Below are 17,084 nucleotides of genomic sequence, written 5' to 3'. Positions count from 1 at the left end.
GCCTGCACCCCGACTCTGGGCAGGGGCAAGCAAGGGCTTTTTGCAAAAAGGGCCAGTGCAGCCTGCAGCTTTTATTGCATGGGGTAGGAGGTGCTGGCCCCTTGCTCAGGGTAGGGAGCACAGGAGAGGGGGACGGCTATCTTCAACCTCAGCATCCTCTCCCTCGCACATATACAGCAGCTCCAGGTCCTGCTGCTGAGGCATCCTGGCATCCTCCAAGTTCTCTGATAACCTGTAGCAGGGAAAGGGGGTTTTGGGGGCACTGGCTTGCCCCCCAACGCTGGCTGAGTGCCCCGGGGATGCCTTGGGCCCCTCAGGGGTGTCCGGCCAGGCTGGTGGGATGCAGGGGCCGGCAGCAAGGGGCCGGGCAGGGGTCCTGCCACGGGAAGTGCTGCCGGCAGGATGTTTATCCAGCAGCTGGCTGGGAACTGCACTGCAGCTGGAGTGGCTCAGGATTGAGGCAGTGGGGGCTGGAAGCCGCCCCCCCGGGGCAGGATTGGGCCCTAGAGCCGGAGACCTACCTCTGCGCCTGCTGCCGGGCCCGTGTTTCTTCATCCGCCTTGCTGTCATAGAGCACGATGTCACCACACAGGAGCATGGTCACGGTCCAGCCATGTGTTCTCTGCAAGAGGTGGGTGTCAGGATCTGGCCCTGCATCCCCCAGGGTGACCTGGCTGAGTGCTGCCAGCGCTGGGCTCACCTGCAGCCAGTCCAGCACCTCCTCCACCGTCATCGCCTGCCCGTCTGCGCTGACTGCCTGCATCTCCAGCCGGTCCCAGCAGCTCCACTCCCGCCCGCCGTACTGCCAGGGGGTAGCAGCCAGCACTCGCACCCCATACCCTGGCTGTCCAGCCCCATGGGGCAGGCACTGGTGCAGCACCAGGGCTGGGGGACATCAGGGCAGGCAAAGGGGCAGGGTGATGGGGGCACCATGGTGGTGCACGGGCAGTGGGGGACACAAGTGTCCCCCCAACACTGCTGGGGTCCACTTCAGGGATCAGCGTCAGTGTGGGGCCAGCACTGCCCCTAGCCCCAGGCCAGGACAGGCACACAAAAAGCCATTGAAGCACTGCCCAGCCCCACACAATCACCTCTTCTCATGCCCGTGGCCCCACGACCCCTGCTCTGGCCCAAGGAGGCCAGTGTGGTGCCAAGCCCGGGGCCACGCGCCGGACGCGGCCCCGCGCCGTCTGGCAGGGCTACACGGCCATCTGCCCTCGCCGCAGGCAGCGCCAGCACTGCCCACCTGGCCCCGGCCCCACTCGGGAGGGGTGTTCACACCTGGTCACTCTCCCTCCTGCTTTCTGCTGCCTTCTCACCTCCGCCTTCTGCTGCCTGCACTTATCCCACTGCGGGAGAGGAGGGCTTAACCCCATCCTCACCGGGGCAGCAACTGTTCAGCACAGAGGGAAAGCCATGGCCTGGCTCTCCACCACCGAAGTACAGTGCTCTAGCCCTGGGAAGCATATCCCTCTGGAAAAGGCTGGCCCCCAGTGTGGGCTCCCCAGGTCCCTGTGGGGACATAGGTCATGCCAAATAGGCCTTGGGGACGTGTTTCCACCGTAGCCAAGCAGCTGGGTGTGAAATGTCACGCCGGGTGTCCTCAGCCTGGGACATGCAGGTGCTGGGTGTTGCTGCAGGGACCTGAGGACGTGGCTAGACCCAGCAGCATCCTCCACCCGGGGGTGATGTCAACCCAGGGGCACTACAGCCAGGATTGCGCAGGGCTGGGCCTGGGGCTTGAGGGGGCCATGGGGCAGCCGTCAGCCCGAAGTGGTGCTGGAGCCGGCGCAAGGCAGTGGAGTCGCCTCCCTCCCCCTCTTCCTGCCCCCGGCCCTGGGCCCCCCGGGCCAATCTGGTTCCAATCGGCGCTTCCTGCCGTGCCGGAAGGGCTGCCTCGCACGCCATAAACCCCCAGACAAAGGGGCCTCTATAGCCCAGACGGTCCCAATCTGGGCCTGCCCCCGCCCCCGCTCTCCCTCCCTGGTTCCCCACCGCCGGGACCCCCGGCCCCGCTCCCCCGGGCGGCCCTTCCCGGCCCGGTGCCAGCTGCTCTCTGGCTGCCGCAGCTGGTTTCCATAAGCCAGATGTGTGCGGCTGCAGCAGCCTCCCACCCTTGGCTGTGGAGCTCAGCGTGGGGCCTGCCATGGGGCAGTGGGGCTGCCTCGGTCCCCTGGGCACCCCAGAACATCACAGCTGGGCCTGAGGCTGGGCAAGTGGGACAGTGGCAGCGTCTCAGTGCTGGGGGGCAGCCAGGGGAAGGAGCTGGTTCCTCAGTGCCTGGCAGTATCCCCAACCCACTGCAGCACCCAAATCCATTTCTGGAGTGCTATGGCCAGGGCCACCCTTGCTGCATGGCCACCTCCTTTCTCCTGGGTCCCCCTGGCACTGTCCCACAGCAGATGCCACTGGCCCCTGGGTGTCCCCCACCTGCGCTGTCCTGGGGAAGAGGGTCCTACCCAGTAGGTGGTGGATGGCAGGGGCTGGAAACGGAGCAGCAGGCAGTCAGACAGGCCGATGTTGCTGTTGCGGTAGCAGCTGAGGTCCTGGCACCCCCACACCAGCTTGTAGACCTCCAGGCACGCCAGCCCGGCCACGGCTGCCGTGGTGGTGATGATGGCAGGCACGATGCGCCCGGCAATCCGCTTGCTCTGAGGACAGGAGGGGTGTCACCAGCTGCCCAACACAGGACAGGGACTCCTGACCCCACAGGTTGCCCCTCTCACCGTCAGCCAGTTGGCAGGGGGGATGCCATAGTTCTCCGCACGCAGGTTGGACGCTGCCGTGATAAAGTCTATGTGAATATTGTTGTCCTGCGGGGAAGAGTGCGGGGACATCTGCATCCCATGGGGACATCAAGCCCCCAGGCTGAGCAGGGCCACCTGCCTGGCTCTGCTACCTTCTCAAAGTGGATGGGCTCCATCAGGGGTGTTTCTGCCTCCTCATCCCCCACCAGCTCCTGTCTCCACTGCATCAGGTCCTGGGTAAGCTCTGTCAGCTGCCTGCAATCTGGGGGCACAGGGACCCCTGGGATGATACCCCTGCACTGTGGCACTGCAGGGGTACCCCCACCTTGGTCTGGGTCCTCTTGAGTGCTGGAGCAGGGACGAGAAGCCACAGCCCCACCACAACCATGCTGGACCCAGGAACACGGCTGGGAACCTCACCTGTGGGAACCTGTGCCTCCTCTGTGAGTTCCTCTGTAAGGGGAATCTGGAGCCCGTCCTGGGGTGCAAAGGGTGGCAGGACCACACCACGAAGGATGGCCTGGATGGCTGCCCGGTCCGTGCATGGTGGGACCCTGTGTACTTGGGCAAAGAGATGGGCAGCAGCCAGGACATAGTCCAGGTGGGTGTCCTGTGAAGTAAAACAGGCGTAGCCATGAGGTGTCTTGCTGAGGTGGTCCCACACTGCCAAGGGCTGCCAGCACTGCCCCAAGCTGGTAAAACTGCCTGGCTTTACCCCAAAGTTGAGGTGAAGGAGCCTCTCCTCCTCCTCTGGCCACAGAGCATGTGCAGGCTGTCCCCAGCAGTGACTGGTGGACAGGGATAGACCCAGTCCAGGACCTGGCAGCCCTGCACAGGCTGTGGCAGATGGAGCACAACTACAACTCAGTATTCCCAGTAATCCCAGCACAAGCTTGGCTCTCCCTCTGGCCATACCATTCCCGTGTGAGACCCCACAGCTCTCCCTGCACTCACGTTGTCAGGGTTGAATGTCAGTGGATGGGGACAGCTCCTGTCCCCTGCCCAGAAGGGGACACCCGGGCTGGTTTCCTGGCACAGGGAGAGAAGAGTCAGGCCCAGGAATGTGTACCCCTGGCTGCAGTGACACGGCTGGTGGACGCAAGGGGGTGCAGGGGGTGCCAGCCCTATGGTGCTGGGCTCACATGCTCTGGAGGGTAGATGTGCAGCAGCTGGGTGATGGCATCGTGGTAGCGGCTCTGCCAGTGCTGGCGAGCCCAGCGCACGCAGTCCTGCCAGTCCCGCGGCCGCTCCCGCAGGCTGTCCCACACCTGCTCCAGGACCTTCCCTGGCGGCGGCTGCTCCAGGAAAGCTGGGTCCCTGCAAAACCAGGCACTGCTGATGCTGGCCCAAGAGCAATCCTGTGAGACACCTGGGTGGGACGTGGCCATTCCCAGCAGTGCCCTGGCAGAGCTGGAAGCTCCTCTCCCAGCGTCACTCCCCCCAAAGCCCACTCACTCCATGAACTGGTTGACTTGTTCTGCAGGCAGCTGGAAAAGCCCCTCAAACTCATCACGGGCCCACTGCAGAGGAGAAACGGGTGCTGAGCACTGTAACTCCCCCTTACGCCCCCAAGCCCAGGGGGAGGGGGAGGCTCTGGCAGGGCCAGCAGCAACACTCAGGCTGCCAGCAGGAAGCAGCTGGGGCTGTATCCTGCCTGCGGCCCACCACTGGAGGGGAAACAGGGAAGGAAGACAAAGGTCCCAGTACCTCCTCGCTGGGTGCTGTGGCTGGGGCAGCTCAGCCTACCTGTAGTGTGTGCTGGATGGTGCGGGGGAAGTGCCGCAGGGTGCAGAGGGGGAAGGTGCCATCCCTGGGGGTGCTGGCCGGCCCCAGAGGCTTGGTCAGGGGCGGTACCATGGCCAGCACATTCCCCCGTGTCCCCTCCGTGCCCGAGTCCAGCAGTGATGTGCGGCAGCGGAGACAACGTCTCTCCAAATAGGCGCCTGCAGGGAGCCAGAGGTGCTGGGGACCCAGGGAGCACGTCCAGGGGCTTGGCCCCTTTGCCCTTCCTGGCACTCACGGGCCTCTAGTGTGTCCAGGGCGCTGGCAACGCCATCCAGGTGCCGGAAGAAGTTGTCCCTGTAGAACATCTCGGTGGCAGGTCCCACCTGGTTCTGGTGAGCTGTCACCCTGACATCAGGGTTCATGCGCTGCACGGCTGCTGCGGCCACCACCGACTTTGGCTTCTGCCAGGGTAGAGAGGGGGTGGGCAGCACTCCCCCAGCCCTAGGGAGCCCCTGGGACAGCCAATATGCCCTTTGGGGGGAGCTCAGCCCCTGCCTCATGCTGCCTCACCGAGATATCTGCTGAGCGATAGAGGAGCTGCCGATGGAGGTTGGAGAGGGCAACGGTGTCCATGTCGGTGACGATGAGTTCCCCATCCGGCCCTGCCGCCAGCCCCATCATGGCAAAGTTTTTCAGCAGCTCGCAGCCAATGGCACCAGCTCCCACCTGCCAGGGCAGAGATGCTGCAGCTCCCTGCATGCCAGTCGGATGCTCCGCAGCTTCCCAGTGCCGTGGCCCCTGCCCACTCACCACCAGGTACTTCTGGTGGCCCAGCTTCTCCTGGAAATTGGCCCCGAAGACAGCAATCTGGCCATCGTAGCGAGAGCCTCTCTGCCGGAACAAGGAGCTGTGTAAGCACAGCAGCCACAGCACCCCAGGCAGCCAGGAGGGGCTGGACATGGGGTCTCACCGGGGCACAGTCCGTCTCTGTCAGCTGCGCAGCCCCCGAAAGCGCCAGGCACTCCAGGGCGTCGAAATACAACCACTGGTCCAGGGGCAGGAACTTCCTAGTGATGGCCTGGGGCGAACAGCCCGTGGGCAGGTGGCCAGCGGGGTGTTCCCCCTCACTGCGCCCCAGCCCTGCTGCCGGACCCGGCGTCCCCAAGCGGGCAGCAAGTGCCCTCTCGTGGCCACCAAACGCCACCGGACAGCCATGGCCAGCGGGACCCCGCCCCGCTCACCTTCAGCACCTCCTGGGCCGCCAGCGCCCCGACGACGGCGGCTACGGGGCACAGGTCCCCCGCACTCACGCTGGCGAAGGCACGCACGATGTCCTCATCCAGGGGACCCTGCTGTGCTCCCAGGCTCCGCGCCAGCTCCAGCACCCGCTCGGCATCCGCCTGCGGGCAGAGGGGAGAGGGCAGCTCCCGGCAGGGTGGTGGGCTTCGGCAGGGCCAGGCAGGAGCAGGACAGGGACTTACCGGTGCCCTGGGCCGCGGCAGGCGGCCCTGCTCCCTGCAGAAAGCGTGAAGGGCCTGGAAGGCGGCGTGCAGGCTGCGGCTGCGTGGCAGATCCTCGGGACTCGCCACCCGGATTTTGGGCTCCTCCAGTGACTGGCACAAGGGCTCCTGCCAGCAGAGCAGAGCACCAGGGATTGGGTGAGTGCTTCCCTGGGGCCTGGCGTGGCACAGCAGTACCCCAGCCTGGGTGGCAGCATCGTGGAGCCAAGAGAGACTTACGTGAGAACACTCCTGGGGCTGCTGCACCTGTGAAACCAGGCCCCCGCAGCGGTAGGGTGAGAAGGAGCTGGTGTCACCGATCTCCAGCCTGAAGGCATCTGGGGACGAGCATGGATATCACATCATGGTCACTGTCAAGGACCCAGTGAGTTCCTCAACCCTGAGCTAGGGCAGCCGGGACCCCCCTGGAGGTCTCACCCAACACACGCACGGGGACGGGCTTCTGGCTGTTCAGCTCTGTCATCCCCTGTATGCCAGAAAACGTCACCAGGTCTCCATCACAGAAGAGGTGGCCATGACTGTCCTCTGTCCCCATGCATGTCACCACTCCTGGGTTGCCCTGAGGAGAAGGCTGTGTGAGAGTGGGGCACTGGACTAGGGTGGCATAGAGCCAGAGGAGGAGGCAACAACATTTTGGGGGATCCTGGAGGGGCTGCCCTCCCTCCTACCTGGGAGATGTGCTGCACAGCAGCACACACTGGGTCCCCTTCTGCTGGGTCATCAATGACAAACTGCTCCCCGAAGTCACAGAACAGCTGCCTGGAGAAGACCAATGGGGTTTTGCCAGAGAAAGTGCCCCACCAAGCTTCCCCAGCACTGCCATGTCCTGCCCAGGCCAAACAGCCCTGCCAGCTTACTGGGGACATGAACTGCAGTGCAGGGCTTGAGGCTCTGGGAACAAGGTGACTCAGAGCCAGTGCAGGACCCCATGAGACCCCTTACCCTGCCAGGCCCTTGGTGTCTGCCACGATGAAGCAGATGCCCCGGGCATGGCAAAAGTCCCCGACGCGGAGCTGCTCCTCCAGCGGGGATTCAGTCAGCACCACCACCTGTGCCAGGTCTGTCAGTGAGCGCTGCCATCCCAGGGGTCCCCATGGCGCAGGGATGCAGGCTCACCTGGAAGGGGGCAAGGAAGGCCTCCGACAGCTCCCCGGTGTGAGCCTCAACCACCACACAGGGGTTCAGCTCGGTCAGGGCCCGCTGGGATGCCTTGGCACGGTTCTGGCCCAGATCACTCTCCCCCAGGAGGAACTGCAAAGTGGACACATGGTAGGGCACCCTACGGGTCTGGGGTGCAGCTCACCACTGTGAGGTGCTCCACAGGCCCTGTCTGCACTGGTGAGGGGCCTCTGCTAAGGACCCTACCTGTGACAATGAAGGGCACCCTGTGCCTTACCAGCATCCCCAACCTGTACCTGTTATTGGGAGCCCCTCACCCCACACCCGTACCTGCAAATGGGGATTCCCCCAACTGCACCTGTACCCATTCCTGGGACATCCACCACATCTGTACCTGTTACTGGGACTCCCACCTGAGTCTGCACCTGTACCAAGACCCTTGTCAGTACCTCTATATGTTATGGGGCCTTCCCATCCATACCTGTACCTGTTACTGGGATTGCTGTCTGTACCCATTATGGGGATCCCCATCCATACTCATATCTGGTACTGGCACCCCCACCTGAGTCTGTACCCATTACTGGGACCCTTGTCAACACCTATACACATTATGGGGCCCCTCATCCATACTTGTACGCTGGGACCTGTGCCCATACCCATACTCACTAGTGGGACACCCACCCATACCTCTACCTGGTACTGGGACCCCTGTCTGTACCTATTATCAGGACTCCCCCTCATATCTGTATGCACTACCGGCGTTCTCACTAGTTCCTGGTTTGAGATCCTCACCTGTACCTGCGCCTGTTTTGTGAGCCCTCACCCGTTCCTGTCACCAGCGGCCCCGCCCGGCCCCGCCGGTACCTGGTGGGTGCGGTCGGCGGTGCAGGTGGCACCGCGGTCGTGCAGGACGACGCGCCCGGTCCCCGCCAGCACCAGCGCCGTCGCCACCTGCGCTCCGGTCCCGCGCAGCCCCGACACCAGCACCGCCGACTCGGCCAGCCGCCTCCCGCCGCCGCCCAGCACGTACCTGCGGGTACCGGCGGGGCCGTCAGCGGGGGCCGTCAGCGGGGGCCAGCACCACTGCCCCGCGCCCTGCCCTGCCCCGATCCTGTGCGGCTCCCGTCCCCGGTGCCGGTCCCCGCACTCACAGCTGCCGCGAGTACCGCGGCTCCGCTCCGCTTCCCGCCATGACGGCCCCACCCACCGGCCGGGCCGCGGCCCTGCCCTGGGGAGGAGCCAATCCCCCAAGGCCGCGCCCCTGAAACGGGGCCCCGAGGCCGCGCCCGCCCTGCACCGGCAGAGGGCCGGCACGAGGAGGCGCCGCCCCCCGGCGGCCGCGCTGTGGCGGCAGCGAGGGCGGGCTGGCGGGCCGAGGCTCCGCCCCCTCCGGTCGCTTCGCCCCCGGTACCCCGCGGCCATGGCGGCGGTGGCGGCGGGCTGGCAGCCGCCGTGGCGGGCGCTGGCCGCGCTGGGCCGGGAGCTGGCGGCCGAGTGGGCGGCACAGGACGTACGGGCCGCGCTGTGCCAGCTGCTGCTGCTCTGGCTGGGCCTCAGCCTGCTGGGCGTCCGCCTGGCCTGGCGCACCTACGGCGGGGCGGTGGCCGCGCTCTGTTACCGGACCGGCCCCACCGGCCGCCGCTCCCCCGGCACCGCTTCCGGGGCCTCGCCTTCCCGGCCCCGAGCGCATTCCCTTTCCCCCGCCGGCCCGGCGGGACGCAACGGCGCCGCCGAGCGGCACTGCCCGCCCCGGTGAGTCCCGACCGCTACCGGGCCCAAAACCGCTGATCCCCCCCGCGGGCCTGCCTGGCTTCCCCCGCGTCCGGCCAGTGCTCTTGGAGCGCAGCCCGGTGAGCGACCCCTGCCCAGTGTCCCCCAGTGAGTGTCCCCCCAGCTGCACTCCTGCACCAGTACAGCCCAGTGACTGCCCGCCTGCCCAGTATGGTCCGGATGGGGTCCTCTGGGACACCGGCCCCGGTTACCCCCCCCAGCTGTGGCTTCTGACAAGTGCCCCCCAGCAATTGCCGCAAGCTGTGCCCCCAGACCAGTGAGCACGCCCACAGCTGCACCCCAGACCAGTATGCCCCAGTAAGTGCCCCCCAGCCCTGCCCACCCCACACAGACAGACAGGTGCCTGCCCTGGTGCTGGGGTGCTGTGCTGGGTGCTGCCCCACCCATGCTCACGCTGCCTCTCTTTTGCAGGGATGGCCTGGCAGCAGAGCCCATGAAGACGCACCGGGAGTGAGCAGCACCAGGACCATCGGCTGGGTACTGCCAACACCATTAAAGTGCTGTGCCCACCTGCTGCCCCTTGCTTTGGCACCGCCACCATCACCAGAGAGGAGGCCAGGGAAATGGGACAGGGTGTTTATTTGGGCCAGGGCACTGTGCCCACGGCATGTGCTGGCCTCACTTGGCCATGTAGTACTGGGTGGGCACGAAGGGCATCTTGGTGATGACGGCAGGGTGCTGCTTCTTCCGCACCTCGACGGTGAGCTCGGTGCCGGCCCGGCTGTGCGCTGCCTCCACGTAGCCCATGGCGATGTTCTTGCCCAGGCAGGGTGAGGGACAGCCGCTGGTCACTGTGCCTGGAATGTGAGGATACGGGGAGGTGAGTGGGGGCTGGTCAGCCCCTGCCCATGCCATGGCCGCAGCTCAGGGTCATGCCCGTACCAGCCCCACTGCCCCCACCTACCCACAGGCCTGCCTTCGGGGCCCAGGATGGCCATGTGGGGCCGGATGGCAGGTCCCACCGATGTCAGCCCCACACGCCTGCGCCTCGGCTTCTCTTTCACTTGTGCCATGATGACAGCAGCACCAGGGAAGTCCATGGCCGCACGCCGGCGTTTCCCTGCAGGGCAGAGATGGGTGAGGGTTGGTGATACCTGACTGGTCCCCTTGTACCCTCTGGGGACACCTTGCTGCTCTGCCTGTCCCAAGGAGGAGGCGGAGGCAGAGGTGGACCTACCTAAGGTCCACATCAGCCCAGCTTCAGCAGGGGTGACGGTCTCGTCGATGTCATTGCCGTAGAGGCAGAGCCCAGCCTCCAGGCGCAGGCTGTCCCTGGCTGCCAGCCCTGCTAGCCACACATCGGGGACACCCAGGAGCTGCTCAGCCAGCTCCACTGCCCGCCCCGCGGGCACCGAGATCTACAGCGGGACACGGGCAGCGTCAGTGGGGCATGGCCTTCCCCTGCATCAGTACCGCAGTGGGGATGCTGGTGCAGCTCCCAGGGTACCTCCACGCCATCCTCGCCGGTGTAACCGCAGCGCGTGACACGGCAGCCTGGCACGCCAAAGACGGTCGTGGTGATGCTATTCATAAAGGAGAGCTTGGCCAGGTCATCTGACAGCCCTGCCTGCAGAACCCGTGCCATGGAGGGACCTAGGGATGCAGGTGGCTGGAAGATGGCAGTGCCCAGGGGAGGGGAGGGAGGTGGGGAGGGCAGTGACATCCACCAGGTGAGGACCCGGAGGAGGGCAGGCCCACGTGGGGCCCCCACTACCTTGCAGAGCCAGCAGCGCGTTGTCTGACACCTCCAGGTGTACGTCACTGCCGGTGGCCTGCAGCTGCGCTGCTCTGTCCTGCCAGGGTGACAGTGGGCTGCTAGCACGGGGGCCAGGCCGGTGCCAGCCCCACATGTGGCCATGGCCACCTCACCCTGCGCAACCACGGGTGTCACCAAAAGGCGGAAGGACTCCTTCCCACTGCGTGGCCCCACCTCCCGCTCGTGCAGCCCCATACCCTCAAGATGGCCAAGTCTTTGTCAGCACAGGCGGCGTTGGACACTACGTAGAGGTGATTTTCTGACGTGTTTGTGACAATGAGGTCGTCCGTGATGCCACCCTTCTCGTTGGTGAGCAGCGTCAGGGTGCCCTGCGGGACACGGCCCATGGAAGAATGAGCGGGCTGCCTGGACCCTCCCAGGCCATCCCGGGGACCTCCGACCCTGCTGGATGCCTGGTGCCCGCCCAGTGCGCTGTACCTGTCCTGGCTTCAGCTCGGCGATGTCCCCCACTACCAGGCTCTCCATGAACCTGATGCGGTCCCGGCCGTACACCAGGGTCTGCAAGGGACCGGGGGGGTGGGTTGTGAGTTGGTGCGGGTACCCCCCTGGTCCAGCCCCCTCATCCCGACCCCGCTACCTGCAGCATGTGGGAGACGTCGAAGAGGGAGCAGTGGCGGCGGGTGTGCAGGTGTGACTGGAGGTGGCCCTGCCCGTAGTGCAGCGGAAGGCTCCAGCCGGCGAATGGCACCATCCGCCCGCCGCGGGCCCGATGCAGGGCGTCCAGCGGCGTCTGCTTCAGCCCCTCCTCTCCGGCCCCGGCCCCGGCCCCGGTCCCGGCCCCGGTCCCCCCGGCCCCTCTCCGCGGCGCCGAGCCCGGGGGCCGGCGGGACAGCACGGCGCGGCAGCCCGCCCGCAGCATCTTCCTCTTCCTCCTCCCTCCCGGCACGGCTCGGACCGGCCCCGGGGCGCCTGGGACATGGAGTCCGCCCGGCCCTGGCCCCGGCCCCCGCCCCCGGCCCGGCCCGCCCTCGGCACCGCCTCCCCGGGGCTGCCGGCACGGCCACCCCCATCCCCCAGAGACAGGCGGGCACAGGCAGGGCCAACGTAGCAGCTTTTAGTGGTGACCGAGGTGCCGCTCCAGCACCCCTGCACCCCTCGGTCCCCCCACAGCCCCTTGCAGTGTGGGGTGGGGGTCTGGGCTCTGCCCACGGGGTGTGCCCAGGAGAGGTTCACAGGGGTCTCCGGGGTGGCAGTGCTGCCCCTCACTGCCAGGCAGTGCAGAGGGAGTCAGGGAAGGGGCACAGGGAGGGCTTGGGACCCCCGCGGGGTCAACAGCCAAGGCGGGAATGCAGGAGTCCAGTCAGGCCCTGGGAGCATGGAAGGGGCACTTTTCCCAGCTGGCACCGGCACCAGCACCAGCGGGCTCAGGTGTAGGAAAGCAGGTTAACATCGTAGCAGCCATCCACCTGGGAAAGAGAGCGACTGTCACTGTCTGCACAGCACTGCTGGGATACTCCAACCCCATCCTGCTGGGAGCAGCCTCTCTGGGAGGGCTCCCGAGCCATGTGGCACGGCTGGGGTCCCTGTCAGCAGGGTGGTGGGACTCACGTCGAAGCGCCCAATGCGGGCAGCTGCCTGGCGAGCCCGGATCACCTCTGTCAGCACCCACATTTGCTGGACCTCTGTCGACACCTTCTCCGGATCAGGGAGCTCCTGGAAAGAAGTGGGCACAATGCTGTGGAGCGGGGATGACCCAGATGGGCTGGATCACCCCGGTTTTGGGCAGTGGTGTGGCTGGATGGCTGTGCCTCCCAGGGAGCCGGGCACGTGATGGTGCCCACCCATATTCCTGGCCTGCTGGTGGTTTCCCAACATGAGGTGAACAGGGCCCCTCTCTAGGAAAACAAGCCACTGAGGACACAGGTGAGTGACCCTGATCCCTGGGTGCTGCAGTGCTGACACAGCCCATCTCTGCTGACAGGTGGCCAGGACGAGGACAGAAAGCTGATTGCTGGCTAATTATTAAAAACCTAATCACGCAGTCCAGAGTTTCCCAACAGCCTCACTGTGCAGTGCTCCCTGGGCTTGGGTGCAGAATCCTGGGCGCACGTGCGGGTTCACCCCAGGGACCTTTAGCCAGGTGGGACCCGTGGGCTCAGCAGAGGCTCTCCCAGCTGGGGCACAGCTCTCACGGGGGCACAGCTCTGTCACACTGGACTGAGGGGTGCCTCGTGGTGACGTTGGGAAGAGTCAATCACAGAGCAACCTCTGGCATCTGTCCCAGATACTCCTTGCCAAGGGGAGCGTGATCCAAGCAATCAGCAAGGGACTGGGGTGCTCTCCCCAAACTGTCACACAGCTGGTACAGGATTGGGAACAGCAGCCTCACTGCTGGTGCAGTGTGAGCACCGTAGCATGAAAGCCCAATAGCAGAACTGCCCCAGCAGGTGTGGCTGATGTGCCACCCTCCTGCAGGCAGAACCTCCAGGTGATTCAGCAGGTTCCCATGGGCGAGCCAGCTCCCATCCTGGCCCTGCTCTGCCCAGACTTTGCCCACCAAAGGCCACCAACCAGGCAGATGTGGCTGGCAATCTGTAAACACATGCTGTGGCTGTGATGCCCCTCTGCCCACGTGCTGTCCTGGCTGGGCAACATGCTCCCCAGAGCACACCCTCTGCGAAGTGCTGGGAACCAGCCCTGTCCCCACACGTCCCACTCACCACTGAGCGATGCTGTGCACCCACTGCTCCCACAGGACTGTCCCTGTCCCTGTTCCACACATCCGACCTGCCACTGAACCATGCTGTGCACCCACTGCTCCCACGGGGATGTTTTTGTTCCTGTCCCCACACATCCCACCCACCACTCCCACAGGGACGTCCCCATCCGTGTCCCCACACGTCCCACCTGCCACTGAACCATGCTGTGCACCCACTGCTCCCACGAGGATGTTTTTGTTCCTGTCCCCACACATCCCACCCACCACTCCCACAGGGACATCCCCATCCGTGTCCCCACACGTCCCACCTGCCACTGAACCATGCTGTGCACCCACTGCTCCCACGGGGATGTTCTTGTTCCTGTCCCCATGCCATTGCATCCCACCTGCTGGCTGAGTGACACTGTGCACCCACTGCTCCCTTGGGGACATTCCTGTCCCCAGACTAGAGAGCAGATAGACTTAAGTGTCACCTCAATTAGCACATCCCCATGGAGATATTTTTCTTCTTAGCACTGCAAACTACTTCCAGCACAAGGCGGGTTATTTCAGGGCTCCACAGCTATTCCTGGTGAAAGCCTGGAGCCAACAGGGCAGGTATGGGCCTGGCAGCCTCTTAAGGGATGCTCATGGCTGGTACCCCACAGAAGTCCCTCCTTCCCCCAATACCTCAGCGGTGATTACTCACCTCATGCAGGCTGGCTGGCTGCTCCGGAGGGGTCAGCTGGGAGAGCCAGGAGGGGAAATCCTTCTGGGGACTCTGAAACAGATCCAGAGGGTCACACAGGGTGTTCCCAACCCTACCTTCATCCTTTACACCGGGCAGCATGCTGAGGTTTAGAGCCCACCCCTAGTGATATTGCTATGGAAGTGTCACTTTACTATCCGTAAAGAGAATTTTGTAGGGAATTCTGTGTTTTGAGTGGTTGTCAGAGCAGTCCCTTCCCCAGCACCACTGGAGCACAAGTGGATCCCAAGTGCCCCAGTAAAGGACAAGGACTTGGACCCACACCCCTGTGTGTGCTCCCCAGAGCTGCGGCAGAAAATGCCAGGTACAGAGCTGGGGACAGTGACTTGTCCTGGCCCCCTACCCATGCCTGGCAGTGGGGTAGCTCTGGCACCTGCTCACCTTCTGTCCAGGGGGGAAAATCTGCAGGTCCTCGATGGTGAAGTGGAGCCAGACTGGGGAGGGCTGTCGTAGGATGAACCGCATTGCTGTCACCTGGTCCATGTCACACAGCATCTGCAGGGCAAGGGCCGGGGAGTGTAACCACAGGGGCTGGCACTAACTGGGGGCAGCTTGGCACTGACTGGGGGCAGCTTTTGGCATATCCTCCCAAAACCCCCAACCCACCCCAGACAGAAGGAGCCCAAGGGAAGCATTGTCCCTTGAGGGCTGGCTGGGCTGTGTGGGACACAGGGACCTTCGCACCCATAGGGGTCAGTGGGGCATCAGTCCCAGACCCCCGGGGCCAGGAGCCATCCCAGGGTGTGGGCGAAGTGGGGTGAGCCCCAGAGGGGTGGGGGAGAGCACGGTCCCATCCGGACATGCTGACCTGGTGCCGGTGGAGGCAGAAGTAGTCCTGGGAGCCCTCCTCGGTGTGTGGGCAAGGCATCAGGCACAGGTCCCGCAGGCAGGTCACCCAGCGCCGGGACCCGCCGGGGCCGGGCCGCTGCACCCGCACGCTCAGGAATGCCGTGTAGAAGTTCCTGAACACGATCTCCTGCACCTGCGGGACCGGCGGCCTCAGCCCCACAGCGGCATCCCCCCATACCTGCACCGGCATCCCCCACCGACACCGGCATTGTCCCCGCAGTACTGAGACGGGCCCCGGCAATCCCCCTCCCATACCGGACCAGCACGCCCCCCATACCCGCACTAGCACAGCCCCATGTCGGGGCCCGCACCAGCATCGCCCACTCTACTGGGACGGGCACTGCATCCCCAGCATCCCGCCCAGCATCGGTAAGGGTGGTACCTCAGCACCGGCATCCACCCGTTACCGGCACCGCCCCCAGCATCCCCTCCGCCCCGGGACCGCCCCTCATATTTTCCCCGTACCGCCCCCGGCATCCCTTCTGTCCTGGGACCGCCCCTGGCATCCCCCCATACCGGCACCGGCATCCCCACCCACCCCGTCCCCGCTGCTGCCCCCGGCATCTCCCATCCCACCCCGGCACCGGCACCACACCCGACCCCGACTCCCCCGACCCTGCACCGCCCCCGCCATGGCCCCTGTCTTCCCCCGGGACCATCCCGGCACAACCCCCGCCGGTACCGCCCCCGGCATCCCCTCGTGACCCCACGGGACAACCCCGGTACCCCCCCCCCCCCCGCCGGTACCGCCGCGGGCGCGGCCGCACTCACGTCGGCGGCAGCGCCGCGGGGGAAGCGGAGGTCGATGACGGCGACGCCGGGCCGTGCGAGCTCGGCCCCCCCGGCCAGCTGGAGGGGGGCGGCGGGGCGGGGGGCGCAGGGCAGCGGGGAGCGGCCCGGCCCGGCGGGCGGACCCGGCCCCGCCGCTCCCGACATGGCGGCGCCTCGCCGCCGCCGCTCCGGGGCGGGGCCGGGCCGGGCGATGGCGTCACCGCCCGCGGGCACCGGCAGGGGGCGCCCCCGCCCCGCCGCGGTCCTGAGGCGGCCCCGCCGCGGCGGGAGCGGGGCCGGGCCCGGGGCCGCGCTGGGCCCGAGCATCCCCGCACCGGGGCCACCCCAGCGCCTCCCCCGGCACCGGCATCCCCGGGCGGGTTTATTTTTCACACGGCGAGGACATCGCCCCGCGGCGCCGAGACCGGAGCCGGGGATTGAGCACCCCCCAGGTGCCCTGCCGGGGCCACTCCGGCGCCCGGGCAGCGCCGTCCCGGAGGGAAGCGGCGGGTCCGGCCCCGGTGTGCGGGGTCAGCCCTCCGCCCGGGGCACACACGGGCAAATCCCGGCTGGGGATGCCGGGGCGCGGAGCAGAGGGGATGGGGACGGTACCGGTAACCGTAGCGGGTCCCCGGCGGCCGGCCCGAGGGGCTGAGCCCGTACAAACTGCTGGCAGCCGCACACCGGTTTGTAAGTCTTTTTTTTTTTTAATAAAACAATCGGAGTCTGTATCAAAAATTTAGTAAAAAATTAGATTTGAGAGTTCACCGATTTTTTTTTTTAAACTATTAACTATTGCTGGCGCGCTTTTTTTCTTTTCTTTTTCTTTTTATTTTTTTTTTTTAAACTTTTTTATCTTTTCCAACAGTGTCCAGGCTGGAGTGCCGGCATGAGGCCAGCGAGGCCGTTCCTGCACAGTCCCAAGGAGCAGCTGGGAACACACCCTACACTGTCGTCAAAACACCCCACGGGGAGGGGGTTTTGCTTAAAACAGACCCCCCCGACCCCCGTGCTCGCTGGGAAGCAGAGATGTTGTGGTGGCACAGGGCTCAGCTCATCCTCCCACGAGCATTCCCCGGCACAGCGATGCACCCCGCGCTCAGCCATGGGCACCCCAGGCCAGGCTGACCCAACTCATGACTATTTTATGACGCGTGAGAAAGATAGGATTTCTTTGATTAAAAATAAAATAAAAATGATAAAAGAATCAAACCCCGAACCAAGAAGCTGATCCACCCCGAGAGGAGGAGGAGGAGGAGGCTGGCTGGCCCCGAGGGCCTTCCCCTGACCAGCCCATGGAGCTTGCCTGCAGCACAGCACTGCCCTCCCCTTCCCCAAAATCTACACATCCCAGTTTAGGTAAACAGCAGATTAAATG

General features: G+C 65.3%; 4 protein-coding genes and 1 long non-coding RNA gene across 8 annotated transcripts; 2 read left to right on the top strand and 3 right to left on the bottom strand.

The window, feature by feature from the left end:
- Nucleotides 1–51: 51 nt before the first annotated feature.
- UBA7 (ubiquitin like modifier activating enzyme 7) lies at nucleotides 52–8,360 on the bottom strand. 4 transcript variants are annotated; one of them, XM_032120825.1, is made up of 24 exons: nucleotides 8,263–8,359; nucleotides 7,976–8,141; nucleotides 7,109–7,243; nucleotides 6,935–7,041; nucleotides 6,661–6,751; nucleotides 6,410–6,551; nucleotides 6,212–6,309; nucleotides 5,954–6,100; nucleotides 5,714–5,872; nucleotides 5,443–5,550; nucleotides 5,283–5,363; nucleotides 5,043–5,198; nucleotides 4,768–4,933; nucleotides 4,494–4,690; nucleotides 4,203–4,267; nucleotides 3,890–4,064; nucleotides 3,702–3,776; nucleotides 3,168–3,357; nucleotides 2,900–3,027; nucleotides 2,727–2,813; nucleotides 2,460–2,651; nucleotides 701–802; nucleotides 522–622; nucleotides 52–232 (listed from the first exon to the last, which is right to left on the bottom strand). In XM_032120825.1, the coding sequence occupies exons 1-24, from the start codon at nucleotides 8,301–8,303 to the stop codon at nucleotides 106–108; spliced, it is 3,036 nt and encodes a 1,011-aa protein (XP_031976716.1). In that variant the 5' UTR covers nucleotides 8,304–8,359; the 3' UTR covers nucleotides 52–105. The 4 variants fall into 4 exon arrangements, with proteins under 4 accessions (XP_031976716.1, XP_031976717.1, XP_031976718.1 ...); XM_032120826.1 differs by having other exon boundaries at nucleotides 2,900–3,009; XM_032120827.1 differs by lacking the exon at nucleotides 701–802.
- Nucleotides 8,361–8,516: 156 nt separating this feature from the next.
- On the top strand, nucleotides 8,517–9,416 carry TCTA (T cell leukemia translocation altered). The gene is made up of 2 exons (XM_032120832.1): nucleotides 8,517–8,863; nucleotides 9,314–9,416. Exons 1-2 carry the CDS (start codon nucleotides 8,532–8,534, stop codon nucleotides 9,354–9,356), a joined length of 375 nt encoding a protein of 124 aa, XP_031976723.1. The 5' UTR covers nucleotides 8,517–8,531; the 3' UTR covers nucleotides 9,357–9,416.
- A 48-nt stretch (nucleotides 9,417–9,464) lies between these two features.
- On the bottom strand, nucleotides 9,465–11,584 carry AMT (aminomethyltransferase). Its single transcript, XM_032120830.1, has 8 exons — nucleotides 11,257–11,584; nucleotides 11,097–11,177; nucleotides 10,856–10,987; nucleotides 10,617–10,695; nucleotides 10,350–10,495; nucleotides 10,080–10,260; nucleotides 9,807–9,962; nucleotides 9,465–9,699 (listed from the first exon to the last, which is right to left on the bottom strand). Exons 1-8 carry the CDS (start codon nucleotides 11,536–11,538, stop codon nucleotides 9,521–9,523), a joined length of 1,236 nt encoding a protein of 411 aa, XP_031976721.1. The 5' UTR covers nucleotides 11,539–11,584; the 3' UTR covers nucleotides 9,465–9,520.
- Nucleotides 11,585–11,713: 129 nt separating this feature from the next.
- Nucleotides 11,714–15,871, bottom strand: NICN1 (nicolin 1). Its single transcript, XM_032121131.1, has 6 exons — nucleotides 15,707–15,871; nucleotides 14,895–15,068; nucleotides 14,468–14,581; nucleotides 14,027–14,098; nucleotides 12,228–12,332; nucleotides 11,714–12,085 (listed from the first exon to the last, which is right to left on the bottom strand). The coding sequence occupies exons 1-6, from the start codon at nucleotides 15,869–15,871 to the stop codon at nucleotides 12,044–12,046; spliced, it is 672 nt and encodes a 223-aa protein (XP_031977022.1). The 3' UTR covers nucleotides 11,714–12,043.
- A 119-nt stretch (nucleotides 15,872–15,990) lies between these two features.
- Nucleotides 15,991–16,913, top strand: LOC116449266. The gene is made up of 2 exons (XR_004242320.1): nucleotides 15,991–16,396; nucleotides 16,575–16,913. It is a non-coding gene; the product is annotated as an uncharacterized LOC116449266 (long non-coding RNA).
- Nucleotides 16,914–17,084: the final 171 nt, after the last annotated feature.

This window comes from Corvus moneduloides, chromosome 11, assembly GCF_009650955.1.
Source record: "Corvus moneduloides isolate bCorMon1 chromosome 11, bCorMon1.pri, whole genome shotgun sequence".
Lineage (NCBI taxonomy): Eukaryota > Metazoa > Chordata > Aves > Passeriformes > Corvidae > Corvus > Corvus moneduloides.
This window is presented reverse-complemented; position numbering and strand designations above follow the sequence as displayed.

Bases quoted from the DNA above. Each gene is read 5' to 3' on its own strand.
- UBA7 (XM_032120825.1), bottom strand. From the start codon at position 8,303: ATGGCGGGAAGCGGAGCGGAGCCGCGGTACTCGCGGCAGCT. The intron at 6,101-6,211 runs GTAAGTCTCTCT...CTCTGCTGGCAG, and splicing joins AGCCCCAGGAGTGTTCTCAC to GAGCCCTTGTGCCAGTCACT. The intron at 5,551-5,713 runs GTGAGCGGGGCG...TGTTCGCCCCAG, and splicing joins CGGCCCAGGAGGTGCTGAAG to GCCATCACTAGGAAGTTCCT.
- TCTA (XM_032120832.1), top strand. From the start codon at position 8,532: ATGGCGGCGGTGGCGGCGGGCTGGCAGCCGCCGTGGCGGGCGCTGGCC. The intron at 8,864-9,313 runs GTGAGTCCCGAC...TCTCTTTTGCAG, and splicing joins GAGCGGCACTGCCCGCCCCG to GGATGGCCTGGCAGCAGAGC.
- AMT (XM_032120830.1), bottom strand. From the start codon at position 11,538: ATGCTGCGGGCGGGCTGCCGCGCCGTGCTGTCCCGCCGGCCCCCGGGC. The intron at 10,261-10,349 runs GTACCCTGGGAG...GTCCCGCTGTAG, and splicing joins CCGGCGAGGATGGCGTGGAG to ATCTCGGTGCCCGCGGGGCG. The intron at 9,963-10,079 runs GTAGGTCCACCT...TCTGCCCTGCAG, and splicing joins TGGGCTGATGTGGACCTTAG to GGAAACGCCGGCGTGCGGCC.
- NICN1 (XM_032121131.1), bottom strand. From the start codon at position 15,871: ATGTCGGGAGCGGCGGGGCCGGGTCCGCCCGCCGGGCCGGGCCGCTCC. The intron at 14,099-14,467 runs GTGAGCAGGTGC...GATCTGTTTCAG, and splicing joins TTTTCCCCCCTGGACAGAAG to AGTCCCCAGAAGGATTTCCC. The intron at 12,086-12,227 runs GTGAGTCCCACC...TCTCTTTCCCAG, and splicing joins CCCGCATTGGGCGCTTCGAC to GTGGATGGCTGCTACGATGT.